Raw genomic sequence first — 17,943 nt, forward strand, 5'->3', positions numbered from 1 at the left:
TGTACTTGTAAAAAAAATTTACACAAAAAGAAAATTATACTTTGACTTCCTTTTAAAAAAGATAAATTTTATGTCAAAATAGTGTGAATAGTGATCTATAATAGCAAATAATTTTTGCCTTTTTTGCCCAAAAGTCAATGTTGACTTTTTTCCATGAAAATTTATATACTAGACTTTAGAATTATTTTAACTTTTTAATTAATTATTAAAAAGATCATATAGGGTGCATATACGACCAGGAACCAAAGTGTATTTTCGGTGGATAGGGATCCTATTATAGGAAGCAGGACAATTAGACTATTAGAGTATGCATTTCTTTTGACAAAGTGCTTGGACTATGGATATCAATTAATATACTGACTAATAAACAATAATGATCGGTATCAGTGTTTCTAAGAGTTAAAAATATGTCATCTTCACAAGATGCATGATCACAAGCAAAAAAAAAAAAAAACTTTTGTTTACAAGCAAGACGCGTCAGTTTCTCTATACGCTAGCGGAGAAGACACCAACAGAAGGCTGCTACAGCGTGTAGACAATGTTGTAGCGATGGAACAGGCTCTCGCCGTGCTCTCTGTAATCCGCCAATGTGAAGGTCTGCTTCCCAAACTTGCTGGAAGCCGCAAAGGCCGCAGCGCCCCGCCACGCGTCCAGGATGGGGTCGGCGGCTCTCACCAGCTTCAGCGGCGTGAGGTAGGGCCGGAACTGCCGGATCCCCGATTCGAGCCGAGGGATCATCCCGGGAAACAGGGAGCTGCCGCCCGTGACGAGGATGGACTGGCAGAGGCGCTCCTTGACGGACTCGTCCTCCATTAACCTCCTGAGGGAGATGCTGACCATCTCGTCAATGCCAGCCTGGTCGAGTCCTATCATGCCTGGCTGGAAAAGTACTTCAGGGCAGCGGAACCGCTCGATCCCGATGGCGATTTTGAAATCCTCTGCAGTGAGAGGCCGGATTTTATGAGGGTCTGGAGCTGGTTCAACAGCGTCATGTTTGTTCACAAACGTAGGGTCCACCTCCTGCACGGGGAAGCGTCATGTTATATGATACAATTTTAGTTTGTGTTTTTTTACTTCACCAAAGAAACGCGGATATCATGAGAAAATGGACATCATGAATAGGAAAGCTTGAGAGTGGGGCCTTACCTGGATTTTTGACGCGATTCGAGCAAGTTCTGATTCATCATCATCTTTTCCATCATCTTCCTCGCTCTCTTTGCTCATCTTTTTGTAGACCAACCAATCTTCATCTCTCATTCCAAAAGTGTCCTCGCCTTTCCCTCGGTCAAATGCAGCAGTGGTGAGCAGCCGCATTCTTTCTTTCTGGACGGCATTTAGACGCTCGCCACGGCCTACGGCGCCAGATGAATTATTGTTGCCGTTAACCTTTTGTCGCTTCCTCTGATCGACTTTCTCAGAAAGTTCTAAATATCGGGCACGGAGCTCATCAAAGTATAACTCTGGGTTCTCCCTGTGTAGTTAAGAGTGACAACATATTACAGAAGAAACAATAGAAAACCTCAAGCACATCTGGGAGTACACTATCCATATCAACCAGGTTGTAGAACCTATCAGCCTGTAACTTTGATCTCTAAGACAGGTTTAGAAGTCGTACCAATTTCGAGGAAGAGCATCTTTAACACAAGATTCAGCCTTTCTAGTGATATTCTCTTACAGAAACAAAAGCTTTAAGAAACTTCTAATGCATTGAAGCCAATGCAGCTCTGAGCTCAGCGAAATGTGGTTGCTAGGGGGAGCTCTCCTAGAGAAAAATGACATGGTTCCACTCACCCCACCTGGGTTTGAGTCTCCCAACTAGTAGTTAGATGAAAAGTTAGGGAGTTTCTTCTCCTTAAATCTTTTTTTAATATGTGGTTACTAGTTTGCTATTATGGTATAAACACTGGTTTTTCCTCCAAAATTGGCAAAAAAAAACTAGTTGCTGTTACAAAAATACAGAAATGTACTTTCCTATTACAGTTTAAAATTTGATGAACATGGAACGTCTCAAAAGAACAAAAGAAGTGTCAAAATGGCTTTTAGTAACTGTTTCATCAACAAGACACAATGGCATGTGATTTCATACAGGACTTTACCATATAGAATGTATATAGACACATTTCTGAATCGATGTATATAGACACATTTTAGTGTGTTTGTTCACTCATTTCAGTCCGCATGTAGTCCATATTGGAATATCCAAAACATCTTATATTTGTGAACAGAGGGAGTAACAAATTACAGACTGGGAATGTCGCCACTTACGTGCGCCTCTCTTCTTCTTGCTTCTCCCTCAATGCTGCCTCCTCGGCACGCTTCTGTTTGGCGCGCAGCTTGCCCTCTGTTGTGGTTTTAAGTAGTATCTGTTTCTTCTTTTCCTTTAACTGGAAAAGAGCAAAAGTGGAACACAGACACAGAACGATGTTACTCCCTCTATCCATATATAGGGCCTAATGCGGTTTTTTAGGCTAACTTTGACCATATGTTAGAGCAATAATATATGGCATGCAAGTTACACAAAGCATATCCTCAAGTTCGTATGTGAAAGGAGCTTTCAATGATATAATTTTTACATTATACATTTCATATACTGTTAATATTATCAATATTCAAAGGCAATCTCGAAAAATGCATTAGGCCCTATATATATGGATGGAGGGAGTAAGTTGTTAACCATGGGAGATTACATTTATCCTACCATTACGAAGGTGCAAGATGATCCCAAAAGCGCATTAATGAATCCCATCGTTGAGACGTTGACTAGTACATAACAAGTCATAGACGATAGCTTAACTAAACACATACCTGCTCTGGTGTCAACATGTCATCAGGGACAGATACAAGTGGGTACTTATCAGCTCCTGAAGCATCTGCATTCTCCTCATTGCCATTGGACTCCCCCTTCGCTTTTCTTAGAGATTGTGTTGCTTTCAGAATATCAGACTTGATTTCCTGCTGGGAAAGGTATCCAGATCTACCCAGAATAGACGTTGCTTCTTGTTCATCAGCTCCATCAAGGTGATCCATCAAATCCTCCAGGCCAGAGAGTTTTTCTTCCAGATCTGCTATCTTCTGAGACTTCTTTGCAGCAGCCATGTCTCGCAGACGTTGACCAGCCTTTTCCTTATAAGCCGCCTTCCTCGCAAGCTCTTCCTCAGATGGCGGTTCATCTCTGGGTGGGGGTACCCATGGTAGCTGCCAATACCTAGTCTTCTCTTCAGCTTCTTCCTTGTTATTCTGCAAATTGAAGTGATCAATTCATGGTGTTGCAACAATGTAGTATATAATTGCTATAAATATGCTTCTATAAAGAAACTCCAAGAAAATGAAAAGGCAACTGCAGTGAAAAGCCTGTCCTTTCTACACGAAAACACATCGGGAATAGGAATTTGATAATTCTGAAAATTGACAAGCGAACAAAGAAATAGATACAAATATCTTACTTTGAATATCTGCAACTCTGACATATAATCAGCAGCTATATAGCAATGTTCCTTCTTCAGCTCTTCAGCCTTTTCCCATGAAAAGTTTGCCCTATGCAAATGTAAAATGGCTACTGTTAGACATGGAAATGGTAGGGATTAGGGGAAACAAATAAAACAAAGTACTTCGGAAAAATGTGCTCATACATACACATGATAGGGATATTTAAGAGAGAGGAGCTGCCTCAGGAAATCAGTAATGTGAGATCCACCAACATTTGTTCGGCAGCATGCCCCCAGCACAGGCTGCCCTTTTAAGAACTGAAAACAGATCCAGCATGGCTTTTAGTCCACAGATCAACAACTTAATTTGAAATATACAGATAGATAAATGCAAGTTGCTGAGACTTTTTCTTGAACATGGTCTCTGAAATAGTCAACAAGCCAAACTAATATACAGCACATTCGGTCCAAACAATGAATTTGTTGTGCAGATCCTCATGGAGAGAGTTGCCAGAATAATATTGTTGGCTCAAGCTCTGCACAGTAACCCAATAGGCAAATGCATCTTTTTGACTGAAGTTGTGGAGCTGGGAGCAGAAAAGGGGACAGTACATGCCTGGAAAGCAACACAATGGTAGCATCTGTTTCTTTTTATTCAACATATGATCTACTGTAAAATGTTTCTGTTTATCCAATTAGAAACTTATAATTCAAACACAGTCAATGGTATTTGCTCCTAAACAGATGTAATTGTACTCATTTAATGGTATCTGACAAAAGGAGAGACATGAAATGACTTGTATGTTGCACACAGTTGGAGGAAACCGTATCTTGAAAAAAACTTACTGGAACAACGTGGCATGTTCCAAATTCACACGAAATAGCCAACCCATCTTCTCCACAGTTTCCAAGCTTCTGATTGTACTTGTAACTAAATACATCATCGATACCAAAAGCTGAAATTCAAATAGTTAAAGAAAACATTATTACTTATGTTTCTGTCGACTGTGCTACTGCACTACTATACTAACAGATGTGGTTCATAAGTCATAACAATGGCACATAAAGATCAAAAAAGACATTACCAACGGATGGCACACCATATGTCTCGAAAAGAAGTTCAGACATTCGTGCTCGAGAAAAGGATGGATTGCACTCGCACTCTGTCATAAGAATGGGATGGCCCACCTGACCGGTATTTAAGCAAATAATAGTTAGATTTCAACAGTATTCAAACAATTATTTGTTTATATGAAGAAAAAAAACAAGTTGTGATGTTTATAGAAAGAAAAAAACTAAGTTGTGAAGTTTGAAGATACAAGTAAATATATAAGTTACTCATCTTTCAAGTCAATAACTATGAGATTTAGAACTATGAGACTAAATGAACTGACGTGTTGGATTTTCACTTTACAGATTCATTGCATGAGAACAGCAAACTACTAGCTTCGGAATACCAACTCTTCCTGTGTTATTCCTCAACATTCACTGCTAAGGAGAAAATCTGGTGAAATGAGATAACCATATGTGCTTGTCATTTACCAGAAATGGAGTTGCATAGTTCACTCTTTCTGTTCACCTTGGTCATGCTCGGAGGCTGGGAGACTAAAGTTCTTTCCCAGAGCCCTTACGACGTTGTTTGAATTCCACTCACTAGAAAAATGATTTCTAGTCCCTAGTCCCCACTACACATACTACACTGGTAACTAGAATTGTAAATTGACATGCATAACCAACCCCTGGTTGCTCCTTTTCTAATTCAACAGGACTAACTATGTAAAAGTTACTTATTTATCAGGTGCAAAGTAAAAGACAAGCCACCAAACCAAGGAAGAAAAGAAAATAAGACTGAAGGAAATTATTTAAGAAGCATGTGTTAACGCAGGTAAATTTACCTCTGATGTGGCACCTAATCGGTCAAAAGCATAATCGAGAATCTGCAACATTCAGATAATACCAGATAAAAAAGGTTAAATAAGTACAGTGACTTATCAAACACATTCAAATAAGTACAGTGACTTAAAAGGAATAAGTGCAGTTACAGAAGTACATTTTGAAGTTCTTTATCAACTCAAAATCACAAGTGGCACACATCGAATTTTTTCTTAAGCACTGAATATGCATCTTTCTGATATTTCAACACTCGTATGAACTCTTTCCTATATGATCGATATCAAGCATATAGTCAAGACCTAAGAGTTGCAGATTCCTAAAAAATGCAAAATTAAAAGTGTACTCTGGAGAAAGGATGACAGGCCACATTGACTGCCAAGTTTATCAATTTGAAGCCTAAAACCGCATTATAAACTATCTGCTGGTCTCGCTGACAAATCAAAAAAACAGGAACATAATTCCGTAGGAGTGACGAACATATTCCATGTACTCGAACTGATAGACGACATCATCATCAAATGCTGAGCGAATTGATGTCCGTGTGCAGTCAAAGTACTTCATTAGAGCTGGATCAGTGTCTCCAACAACTGTCACAGTTTCACCTGTTGAATCAGAAACAAACTGCAATCAGTTAAAATATGAGAATTCGCTCCAATCTTCTTACAAGTCCATCAACCGACACGAGCATAAGGGATCCAAAATAAAGTGATGCCACTTTTGTACATTCATAAAACCATGGACATTGCAGCGCACTCGCACAATTGCAAATATATTTCTACAGACATCTGACTCTAACACGACTTCAGAATCACTGGCAGTCCAGTAAACCAAAGTATCATCAAAATCATCTACAAAAAAAAAACTAGGCGTATATCAATCTAAAAGGATACGCCCGATTTCGGTGCATCGGGACAAAACCAGGCCTCATGAACAGCGCCCAGTCACCAACGGAATGCCACGGCGAACTTCCGAAACCGCGAGCGCCATTGCGCACAAAACGAACCACAACTACGTAAACTCCAGAACACATTCGCATCGGGCAACCACGAAGGTCGAGATTTCTAAGCGTCCCGCGGGGCTACGTACCAGAGCTGCGGTGGCGCGGCCTCTGCACGATGTTGCGGAAGGAGACGCGCGGCTCCGCCTCGCCAGCCCACCTGCACGCAACGGAGCGAGCGAACGGTCGCGTTAGGGTTAGGGTTTCGGGGGGTTCCGGGGGCGGCGGCGGAGGCGGGGCTCCTACCCGATGCGGAAGGTGGAGGCGCCGTTGTCGATGACGATGGGGGCGGAGTCGGGGAAGCGCGCGAAGTCGGTCTCCCGCGGCGCGCGGTAGACCGGCGTCATCTCGCTGGCGGCGGCGAGAGGGGGGACGCCGGAGGCGGAGGGGATTGGGGAGGGGAGGAGGTTTGGTAACTTGGGCTGCGTCGTCCTCTCCGCGAGCTCGCGCTGTGCTATGGAAGCAGAGAGGCAAAAGGGGACATTCACGGAAACCCCCCTCCGCTCTCGCGTAATTATTGGTTCTCAACTTATGCAACGTTTTAACTGAAGGGTGTGTTTGGTTCGGTAACGGAGTGCAATGGAATGTCATGGTTCTGTTCCACTCAAATAGAATGGTACACCTCTATGTTTGGTATGAATAATAGAATTTTTGTCCAAAAGGACCCCCTGTCGAGTGGGATTGTCAAAAGAGATCACCTACGAGTGCAAACGACAAAAAAGACCCCCACCCCGGGCGGCGGCAGGCGCGCCAGGCGGCACGTGGCACCTGCCGCCACCGCACGAGGCGGCCGTGGGGCCTGCCGCCACCGCCCCTGGCGGCCAGCGCGGGATCCCGTTCCCGCCCACTCCTGTCGGTAACGGACAAGGCCGGGTGGGCCCTGCCGCCTCGGGAGCACGCGGCCAGGTGCACTTTTTCCGAGCAGCCGGCACTGTTGCTGATTGCGCTGATTCCCAGGCTCCTTTCCCACTCGAATTTTTCCCGCGCGGCCGGCCGGAACAGTGGGAATTTTTCCCGCTCTCCACCGACGAAACAGTGCGAAACTTCTTCTTTATAAGCGAACCGTGTCGCTGCCTCCTCTCTCACTCTCTTCTCCTGCCGTTGCCTCCTGTGTCACTCCTCTTTCTCACTCTCTTCTCTTTCTCACAAGAGCTACTCCGTATGAATGTTTATGTGGCGATTTAGGACGGATTAAAGTGAGATTTTGAAGACGTTGTAGTTGAAGAAAAGATAGATCAAGGTAAGAGCTTTCCATATCTGTTGGTTGTGTTTGCATGCATGATGTATTTATTTTGTTTGATTAGTTTCTAAGTATGTGTTTTCTTTTGTCTTAGGGAGCGTATTATCACTTTTGTGGAACTATTTTGAAGACGTTGTAGTTGAAGAAAAGATAGATCAAGGTAAGAGCTTTCCATTTCTGTTGGTCGTGTTTGCATGCATGATGTTTTTATTTTGTTTGATTAGTTTCTAAGTATGTGTTTTCTTTTGTCTTAGGGAGCGTATTATCAGTTTTGTGGAACTATTTTGTCATGCGATATGAACTACTAAGTTGAAGATCAAGGTATGAGACTTTGTTCATATTTGTGTTCATGTGATAATAGGTCGACTATGTTCATATATTACCGATGATTTGTTCGTGTTTGCATGCAACTCGTATTTAGAAAGGAGCCGGAAAAATGCCTATGTAACTAGCATTTTTGTAAAAAACATGTAATAATATGTTAGCTCCATTACTATTATTACATGCAAGACGCGTGTGTAATATATTTGTTTATTTGATAATTTGCCAACCCCGTAGAAATATGATTCGTGATATATATATGCAGTATGTATTTTTAGACTTTTGCTAGCACGAAAATAATTATGTGTGTAATATTTTTGTTCATATGAAAATAGGTGGAATTCGCTGATATTATTCTGGTGATATATTATATTCGGAAGGATATCCTTATTTAAACCAGAGGTATGAATGACATATTGTAATTCATCTTCTATTTATTTTATAGATGTAGTGTGACGATAAATGATACAATATAAATTATTATGCGTAGATGTAATGGATGTTGTTAAATTGTTACATGTAAAAAAGATAAGTAATGGATGTTGTTATTACAATGTAAATCTAAAAATATGATTTTTAATGGACTAACGATGTAAATATGGCTGCTCGTTAGGTACTATGGAAAATTTGTTAGTGTTTTATGGGCACATCGTACGTGAGGGTCCTTCTGGTGTGGATGTGTCTAGGTGCGGGATGACTACGGTTGTAGTGAAAGACATGGTTAATGTAGAGTATGCGGCAGTTAGAAGGTGCATCCGATCGGTGTTTGGTTCAGCGATGAATGGAAAAAAAATGACCCTGGAGGCTTTCGTGGTTGAGGGAGGAAATCGTTGGGTTTTGCGACGGGTTACCGGTGAAAGAGCATGGGCGTCGTACATGGGTTTTGCAAGCAATCCCAATAACTCCATGTATGGACAACCCATGGTTTATGTGGAGTTCATTTCTGCCAGTGATGTCACTGAGTGCAGTAGCGGTGCCGGTGAGGCCGAGTTGGCCATAACTGTAGCCCCCGACGCCGGCCCATCGGAACCAAGCGGTGGCGAACATATGGCCATAACTGTAGCCCCCGACGCCGGCCCAACGGAACCAACAGGTGGCCATCAAGTGTATGACATGGGATATTGGTCTGCGGTCGTTGACATGAGCGAACATGTCGAGGGATTGCCGGAGGCGCTAGATGATGACGATGATGGTCATTCTTCTGCATCTTCGGAATCAGATGATGATGAAGTTGTTCCTCCTGAGAATGCGGTCGCTGCAGCAATCAACCCAGAGTTTTTACAGGTTATGAGCATCACCAATGAATTTCACTCTGTTGCTGGCCTAGACGCGGGGAGTCTGGCCGTTGGACAGATTTTCCCAGATAAGAAATCTGCTAAACAAGCAATACATAGCTATGCAATTGCTATACACAGGCAACATAGAGTGAAGCAGTCTGATAAAAAGGAGTTGAAGCTCGTATGCATCCATCGCGAAGCGGGTTGCCGCGGAAGAGTTATTGCTCGCCAGAAGCCTGGGGTATGTCAGCCATGGCATGTCACAAAAATAGAGCAACATGGTTGTGAGCAAACCGGCACTCTTTCAGAGCACCGCAACGTGACTGCAGAATATGTGTCACAGGTGATGCAAACCATTGTGCAGCAAAGTCTTAATATTAGTATTAGGGCTTTGCGTGCAACTGCATCTGATCTGATTGGTTTTCCTGTCAGCTATAGCAAGGCTCGTCATGCAAAGGAAAAGATATTTCAGAGGTTGTATGGAACCTATGAGGAGGCGTACTCTTTTGCCCCTAGAATGTTGCATCAGATTTCAGTTGCTAATAGGGGGACTCAAGTTTTCCGGAAAGAACGTCCAAATCCATTGAACCCGGACGAGCAAATCCTGGACCGCTTATTCTTGGCATTCGCCCGGACTATACAAGCATTCAAGCATTGTCGTCCGGTTGTATCAATTGATGGTACATTTCTCACAGGAAAGTACAAGGGCACACTCTTAGTGGCGATGGCAGCTGATGCAAACAATCAACTTCTTCCTATTGCCTATGCACTAGTGGAGAGCGAAAACAAACATAGTTGGCTATGGTTCCTGTGTTGCCTGAAGATGGGTGTCATCAAAGATCGGGAAGGGGTTTGCATCATCTCTGATCGCAACACCGGACTATTAAGCGCGCTTGAGATAATTAAGGCTTCACAAGATCCAGATTGGGGGTGGCCCGATCTGGAGACAAGGTGGTGCATGAGGCATTTGGCAGCTAATTTTTATTCGAAATTCAAAAACAAAGATTGGTTCAAGCTATTCAAGAGGATGTGCATGCAGAAAACTACAGCAAAAATGAATGCTATCTGGGCAGGTATCAATGGTCAGATCGAGCGCGCATCCCTCCCGGCGAGAGAAGACCGGAGGGGTCGTCGAACAGCAATAAATTTGAGCCAGTGGATTAATGAGAATTGTCCCAATTTGTACAAGTGGGCGCAGTCTCATGACACTGGCGCTAGATACGGTATAATGACAAGCAACATGTCCGAGGTGTACAATGGTGTTCTTAAAGGGGTGAGGGCACTACCTATCACAACACTAATTGATGAAACTTGGAACCGGACTGTGTCATACTTTGCAGATAGAGTCACCGTTGCCAAGGCGCTAGTTGATTTGAACAAGACCTGGTCTGAGAAGATGCAAAGACATCTTGATGACAAAGCAAAGAAGTCGCAAAGACATGGGTGCAGGCAGGTAGATGCACTTAGGAATAAATGGGAAGTTAGTGTGCGAGCAAAGTTTGTGAAGGGTCACCACAGGGGAGCAAAAAAACAAGCTGTGACGCTTGGCGCAACCTCGTGTGAGTGCACTTGCAACAAGCCCAAGCTTCTGGGATATCCTTGTAGTCACGTATTGCGGGCAGCTGCAGATCAACAAATTAGTGTTGAGCCGTACGTATCACCATACTTCAACATGCACAATTTGTACAACACTTGGAACGGTGAGTTTTGGGCATGGGGCATTGATACGAACTACAAGCAATTATGGCCAGAAGGCACCACATGGGTTTCAGATCCCGCATTGATGCGAACCAGCAAGGGACGACGTCAGTCTAGGCGTCATCGCAATGACATGGACCACAGCCAGTTGGGAGAACCAAGGCGATGCCGCGTATGTAGGTGTGCTGGTCACCCGCGTAGGGAGTGTCCGTATCGTAACAACAACACTGCGTGATATGTAATCATGCTATGTATTCATAATTTAATCGTGATGTAATATTCGGAATATGTATTTTAATTTAATCGTGATGTAATATTCGGAATATGTATTTTAATTTAATCGTGATGTAATATTCGGAATATGTATTTTAATTTAATCGTGATGTAATATTCGGAATATTTATTTTTTTTCATCGTGATTGCAGGTTATGGCTGAAATGCCCCAGCTTTTGAATGGTTATCATGACAACCACCACCGTTGCCAGCTTTTCATAAATCCAAATCATGAAAATCCTCCTCAGACCTTCCGGCTTCGAACTGTAAAGACGCCCTGGTCAATAGAGAATCGGTTCCTTGAACACCTTGAGGCTTATGGACTCCTACATTTTGCGAACATCGCAGCTCGTCGAGGTAGTTTTACTGCCGACCCATCCCTTTTGACATCCCTCGTTGATAGATGGAGACCGGAGACCCACACATTTCATTTTCGATGTGGAGAGCTTGCACCTACTCTAAAAGATGTGTCAATGATCACAACTTTACCAATTAGAGGTGTGCCAGTGGTACATCCACGAGTTCGCGATATATTTGAAGTTGCTTCCATAAAATAAGATACATAAAATAAGATTCATAAAATAACATACATAAAATAACATACATAAAATAAGATACATTAAGATGTAGAGTTCATAAAAAAAACTACATAAAGTCGTCGTCATCCTTCGACGATGCAGAGCTCTCGCCCTTTGACGAAGCGCTACTCTTGGCCTTCGATGATGATGCGCTCTTGGCCTTCGTCGATGACGCGCTCTTGGTACTCGGCATGAAGATATCGTCTTCGTCCTCACTATCGTCAATCCATAAGAAGGGATGTTTTACTCCACCTCCACCGCGTATGTGTTGGCCTTTCTTCTTCCATCTTTCATTCAACCGCAAAAGTTCTTTCCGAATCTCCTCATATGTCCTTGCAGACCACCCCTTCCTAGCTAATGCGTGGGCAACCTCATTCAGTAGCGTGTCACTACTGATGAGTTTGTCTCATGAAACTATTCTATTATCTATCTTGAAATTGCTAGCTAAGCGCAGAAGACACTCGGACATACCACTATGAAAACTACGATCGAAAGGATAATGAGACATTTTCAGCACACTCCTTACCCACCTTGGTCTGGAGGGGGTTTTATAGGTGCAGCAGAGCGAGACGAATAACTAATGGCGGGAAAACGAGGAGGGAAAGCGAGGCGGGAAAGCGAGGGCAGGAAAGCAAGGGCGGGAAAGCGAGGCGGGAACAAAATGGCGGCAAAGCTATACGCGGGAAAAAATGACGGGAAAGCGAGGCGGGAAATAAATGGCAGGATAAAATGAACATACACGTAGCTGAAATTAAGATACCCATTATGGAAATTAAGATACACATTGCTGAAAATAAGATACAATTTGCCGAAATTAAGATACAACTTGCAGAAATTAAGATATAACTAACACAAATTAACATACAATAAAATAAATCTACTGAGTCCAACGCGGATATTTTCCTTTTCCATCACCAGCTTCTTCTGCTGCCTTGGCGGCACGAGCCCTTTCTCTTTTTCTCTCCCTCTCAGCTTCACGGGCCTGTTCCCGCTGTCTGTAAACCTCCTCCAGCCGAAGTTTCTCTTCTTGATTTTTCCTTTTCATCTCATCAAGAAAAGCCCTCTGCTCCACACAGTAATCTTCCCACTCTTTCTTCTGCTCTGCTTCAGCCTTCTCACGACGCTCTTCCAAGTCCAAGCTAGCCCATGCACGGCGACCTCTTTCACGAATCTCGGTCACCGCCCAGTCCGGCATTTCCGTGTCAATCCAACGATAGTACATGCAGAGAGGAGGAGGAGACTAAAGGATGGATCAGATTCAAGTAAACAATAAAATCAAATAACAATAATCTGGATGACTTGAGCATACCGGAGGCCTGACGTACGCAGAAATAGATTCGGGTGGATCAGATTCATAATTGGCGCACATGAAAAACTTCATGCCCAACCAATCTGAAAAATCCGTCACCTCCTTCACCTTGCAGACATCTCCGCACCAACATCGAACTGCTTCCACCCCCCGAGGCAAGCTTGCACTCTGCATTTTCCTAGGCCTAATGCTCTGATCCGAACAAGGCAAACTCATACTGACTATGGAGGTGCAGGTGCTTTGAAGTCTGTCTGATGGTGAAGAGAGTTTCACTCCCTGCCTCCTTTTATAGGCTCTGCCGGATGTCTACGCGGGAAAAAGGGCGCGAAAACGAGAAACTGCAGCGGGAAAATTTGGCGGGAAAATAACGCGGGAAAATTAGGCGGGAAACTATTGCACTGCTCGTCCGTCGTTATCGCGTGTACATTCTAAAATAAGTCCATATACATCCATATGTAGTCTTGTAGTACGAACTCTTAAAAGACTCTTGTAGTTACTTTTGTATAAATGATATTTTTTTTCAAACCATGAAAGAGAATTGTGTGTGATCATTATAGAAGATAAAGAAGAAACAAGTACAAAGCTCTAAGCGTCATAAAAAAAACCAACTTTACTAAGAGCATCATTATAGAACCATGAAAGAGAATTGTGTGTGATTATACGAACAAGGATTCAAAATCATTTACTTTCATGTAAATGATAGTTGCATTTTAAGTATTAAGATTACATATTATGGCGACCAATGATAGTTAGTAATGTTTTCTACTTTATTCCATGGCAGTGTCACTGCTGCGATAGCAATCAAACATTCACTCCTAAAATATTTGATCGAGAGAGCTAAAACATACTTTCTCTATAAATAAATATAAGAAACGCTATTGTAAACAATGTCGACCTAGAGATAAAAGCCCCAAGAAACCACCGTAACGAACAGTGTCGACCAGGACACAAAGAGTCCCTCTGAAATCGCCGCGGTGAACAATGCTGACCCGAAGATGAGAGCCCCGTGAAACCACGGAAAAAACCGACCGCCTTCACCAGCGTGGATATCTTGGTTTGGTTCGAGGGATGGGGGATAACCACGGCCCAACAAAATATCCGTAGTATATGCCTCCCATGCACTTAGCCATCCGTGCAACTTGCACAATATTTTTGTTCAAAAGGATTGCACGGTCCGAACCGGAGCAAAGGAGTAAATTTCGCACTGTTTCGTCGGTGGAGAGCGGGAAAAATTCCCACTGTTCCGGCCGGCCGCGCGGGAAAAATTCGAGCGGGAAAGGAGCCTGGGAATCAGCGCAATCAGCAACAGTGCCGGCCGCGCGGAAACAATGCACCTGGCCGCCTGCTCCCGAGGCGGCAGGGCCCACCCGGCCTTGTCCGTTACGGACAGGAGTGGGCGGGAACGGGATCCCGCGCTGGCCGCCTGAGCCGGTGGCGGCAGGCCCCGGCCGTCAGTGGCGGTGGCGGCAGGCCCCACGGCCGCCTCGTGCGGTGGCGGCAGGTGCCACGTGCCGCCTGGCGCGCCTGCCGCCACCCGGGGTGGGGGTCTTTTTTGACGTTTGTACTCGCATGTTGTCTCTTTTGACAATCCCACTCGACAGGGGGTCCTTTTGGACAAAAATCCTGAATAATAAGGTGGAATAAAACAGTTACGTCTTAATGTTTGGTTGGTGGAATGGAATGGAACAGATCCCCGGCGATCGGCCGAGCGCTAGACATCGGAGCTCCTCTTCCTGCCCGTGAGCCCTACATCCATCACCCATTTGCTATCCCCGATCGTCAGCACAGACGAGAGAGAAGCGAGTGGCGACGCAGAGGAAGGAGAGGAGCGACCGGCGGCGTAGAGGAAGGAGAGGAGCGACCGACGACATAGAGGAAGGAGAGGAGCAATCGGTGGCGCAGAGGAAGGAGAGGAGCGGCCGACGGGTGCAGAGGAATGAGGGAAGCAACCGACGACGCAAATGAAGGAGAGGAGCGGTCAGCGACGCAAAGGAAGGGGAGGAGCGGTCAGCGACATGCAGGAAGGAGACGAGCGAGCAACTGTTGGATCGGATGAAGGAGAGGAACAAGCAGCCGACGGCGCAGAGGAAGGAAAAGAGCAGCCGACGGCGCAGAGGAAGGAAAAGAGCAGCCGACGGTGCATAGAAAGGAGAGGAGCGGCCGGCGACGCGACGGAAAGAAAGGAGCGGTCGGGGTGCAGATCCATGGAGGAGCGATTGGCGGCGCCGATGCAGGGAGGGCGCTAGTTCGTGCGAGAGAAGAAGCGAGAGGCTTCGTGCGAGAGCAGTTTCGCGTGGTCCGCTAGATTTGGAGGAACCGCACGGAACAACATAAAGAGGGAATATGTCGTTCATGGAACCACTTCGTTCCATTCTGTTTTTCAACCAAACACGAGAACGACCTTCGGGGACGGGTCTGACCCGTAACGTTTCACTTCGTTTCTCCAGCTGAACACGCCCTATGTGCCTGACATTTTTTGTGGCGTTAGTCACTTTTTGCAAAACGCAGCGCGAGGCCAAAGATGATGTGAGCGACGAGCGATGGCCATGGCAAGGCCAAGCCGTGTACGAGTGGGATTCGATGATAGCCGGCGGGAGCAAGTCCCAAAGTTAACCAGGGGTGTCAGGGGGGGGGGGGGGGCGTCGGAGTTGTTAATCAGGGTGTGGCTTCAGTGGATGGGCGGGGTTGAGGGGTTGAGGGGGCGGGCGGCTATGACGCCCGTGGGTGGTGGAGGCCGACGATTAGGGCTGGGTCGGAGGGCGGTTGCGTGAGGGTTGTTGGATTGGATCTTATGTTAAGAAAAATGATGGGAGGAGGAAGGCGACCATAAGAGTTGTTGGATGCAGATCGAACGTACATGATTGAATGTGACTGATGTGAATTGCATTCCTAGGCACATGAAGTATATGATCTACCTTTAACTAAACAAATAAAGATTTTCATTTATTCTAAAACGGTCAAATGCCATATGTTAAAGTCTATTGACTCTTACAAGGTTATCTTTAAAGATATTAAAAAATACACGATAGTCATTGGAAAATTGATGTCGTGAACGAAATTCGACGCCGCATTTGGGCCTCCGAAATACCAACGGAGCTTGGGAAACATGGTTGACAAAGCAGCGAAGAAGTAGCCCGTCGGAGCTGCAAGGTGTGAGGGACAACGATCTCGGAAACAGATCATAGTCCTGGAGAAAAAGATGATGAAGAGGCTTGGACGACCACCCTATATCTGTCTAGACTGGTCCGTGGAGACATAAACTTACAAGCTCCACGGCCATGCCGAAAAATGGCCGGACGCCGACGATTAGAGGAGTCAGAGGACCCACACACAAAGGGGTGCTATCCACTCAACTGAAAGACACCTACGAAAATCACCTGCATAACACGAAGACATGAGTAGATCCACTACTATTTAGAATGGCGGCAACACAACGGTCCTCCACTACTACGAAGCTGAATGATGGCGTCAGGCAAGCGGTAACCGCTCGTGTCATAACACTGCGTCCTCACGGTAGCAGCTATGCACACGACCAAAGGATGGCATCTGGCGCTGGAAGACGACCGCATTTCGGTGCTTCCACAGGCATCGGCAACATATCAGAACAAACTTCGCCCCGGAGTCGACGACCGGGGTAGCATCGCTGGCAAGGTACCCAGGTCTCCGACAGAAACACCAGCTACATCAATGTTCACACTTCGCCAGAAGCTCATAGCGAAAAGGGCAGCGGAAGAGCATATGGTCCGCGGTCTCCAGGGAGGAGGATACATCCGACAGCCGGCATCCTCTTCGGTTACGATGCATTTTCGGGCTAGCGCGTCCCAGGTGTGGATGCGCCGTTGCATCAGGAGCCAACAGAAGAATTTCACCAACATCTAGGTAGAGAAGAGAGCCACAAAACATGGTGACAGAAATAAAAAAAAGCCACACATTTTTCGTGGCAAACTCCAACAAAGAACCATCAACTCCAGTCGTTTCAGACGTTACTTGGGTATTCTAGAGGGTATACTTCCGTGCGGCAAAGCGTTTGGCCTCCTTGTCCTCCTCGCCGTCCACCTTCTTCTTGGCTGACTTGGCGCCAGTAAGCGGCACCGCAACCCCCTAGCCGACGCGGCCGCCGAAGAACCGAAACACATGCTCGCTGAAGACGGTTGTGGATTGATATTTCTATTGGTTCGATAAACCTTGATTTTATAATCGAGGAAAATACTTACCTATTTTTTCCTTTTCGGTTAGAAGAAATATATTTCATTTTCTATATTTAGAAATACATATTTGAGTTTTTTTTCCAGAAAACATAGTGAAAATTTTCAAATATGCAGTGAACATTTTTTCAATACTCGATGAACAATTCTAATTTTTAGAAATGTTCATGCAATTTTTAATAAATAGACACACATTTTAGAAAGTGTTTATATGTATTTAAAATGTGTTCATGTAATTTATAAATATTCACCCATTCTTAGAAATATTGATGTAATTTTAGAACCAAAAATTACACATTTCTTTACAACATGTTGATGTAATTAAAATGGTGTACACATTTTGCCTCTGTGTTATTTTGTTTAATAAAATTTGATGAAACACGGAAATTATTGACATGTAAATATCCCGATATCGTATTATAGACATTGATAGATTTCTGTGTGTAAATTTAGTGGAAAAGAAATACAGAAACTTTTAGCTCGTAAACATTTATTATATGCGTGAAACAGTACATAGACAATGACACTACATAGATCCCTTACTCAGGACACACTGAAAAACTCTCCATATTTGCACCACCTCTAGGTAGAGAAGAGAGCCACAAAACTTTTGTGTCAAAAATAAAAATAAAGCCACACATTTTGCGTGGCAAACTTAAGCTTCTGTGTCACCAAGTTGTTTCCGAGATTGTTTCAGTCGTTGCTTGGGATCTTCGATTCTACTATT

The 17,943-nt window shown here is 44.4% G+C and overlaps 1 protein-coding gene and 1 long non-coding RNA gene across 2 annotated transcripts; one reads left to right on the forward strand and one right to left on the reverse strand.

Annotated features, from left to right (window-relative positions):
* Nucleotides 1-330: 330 nt before the first annotated feature.
* Nucleotides 331-6,807, reverse strand: LOC123442658 (actin-related protein 5). The gene is made up of 12 exons (XM_045118765.1): nucleotides 6,562-6,807; nucleotides 6,405-6,475; nucleotides 5,796-5,920; nucleotides 5,321-5,362; nucleotides 4,511-4,613; nucleotides 4,272-4,381; nucleotides 3,634-3,743; nucleotides 3,444-3,534; nucleotides 2,806-3,237; nucleotides 2,266-2,384; nucleotides 1,147-1,471; nucleotides 331-1,020 (listed from the first exon to the last, which is right to left on the reverse strand). The coding sequence occupies exons 1-12, from the start codon at nucleotides 6,660-6,662 to the stop codon at nucleotides 523-525; spliced, it is 2,127 nt and encodes a 708-aa protein (XP_044974700.1). The 5' UTR covers nucleotides 6,663-6,807; the 3' UTR covers nucleotides 331-522.
* Nucleotides 6,808-7,833: 1,026 nt separating this feature from the next.
* On the forward strand, nucleotides 7,834-8,792 carry LOC123439326. Its single transcript, XR_006630065.1, has 3 exons — nucleotides 7,834-7,876; nucleotides 8,212-8,278; nucleotides 8,490-8,792. It is a non-coding gene; the product is annotated as an uncharacterized LOC123439326 (long non-coding RNA).
* Nucleotides 8,793-17,943: the final 9,151 nt, after the last annotated feature.

The sequence above is a fragment of the Hordeum vulgare genome, chromosome 3H (genome assembly GCF_904849725.1).
Source record: "Hordeum vulgare subsp. vulgare chromosome 3H, MorexV3_pseudomolecules_assembly, whole genome shotgun sequence".
Classification (NCBI taxonomy): domain Eukaryota; kingdom Viridiplantae; phylum Streptophyta; class Magnoliopsida; order Poales; family Poaceae; genus Hordeum; species Hordeum vulgare.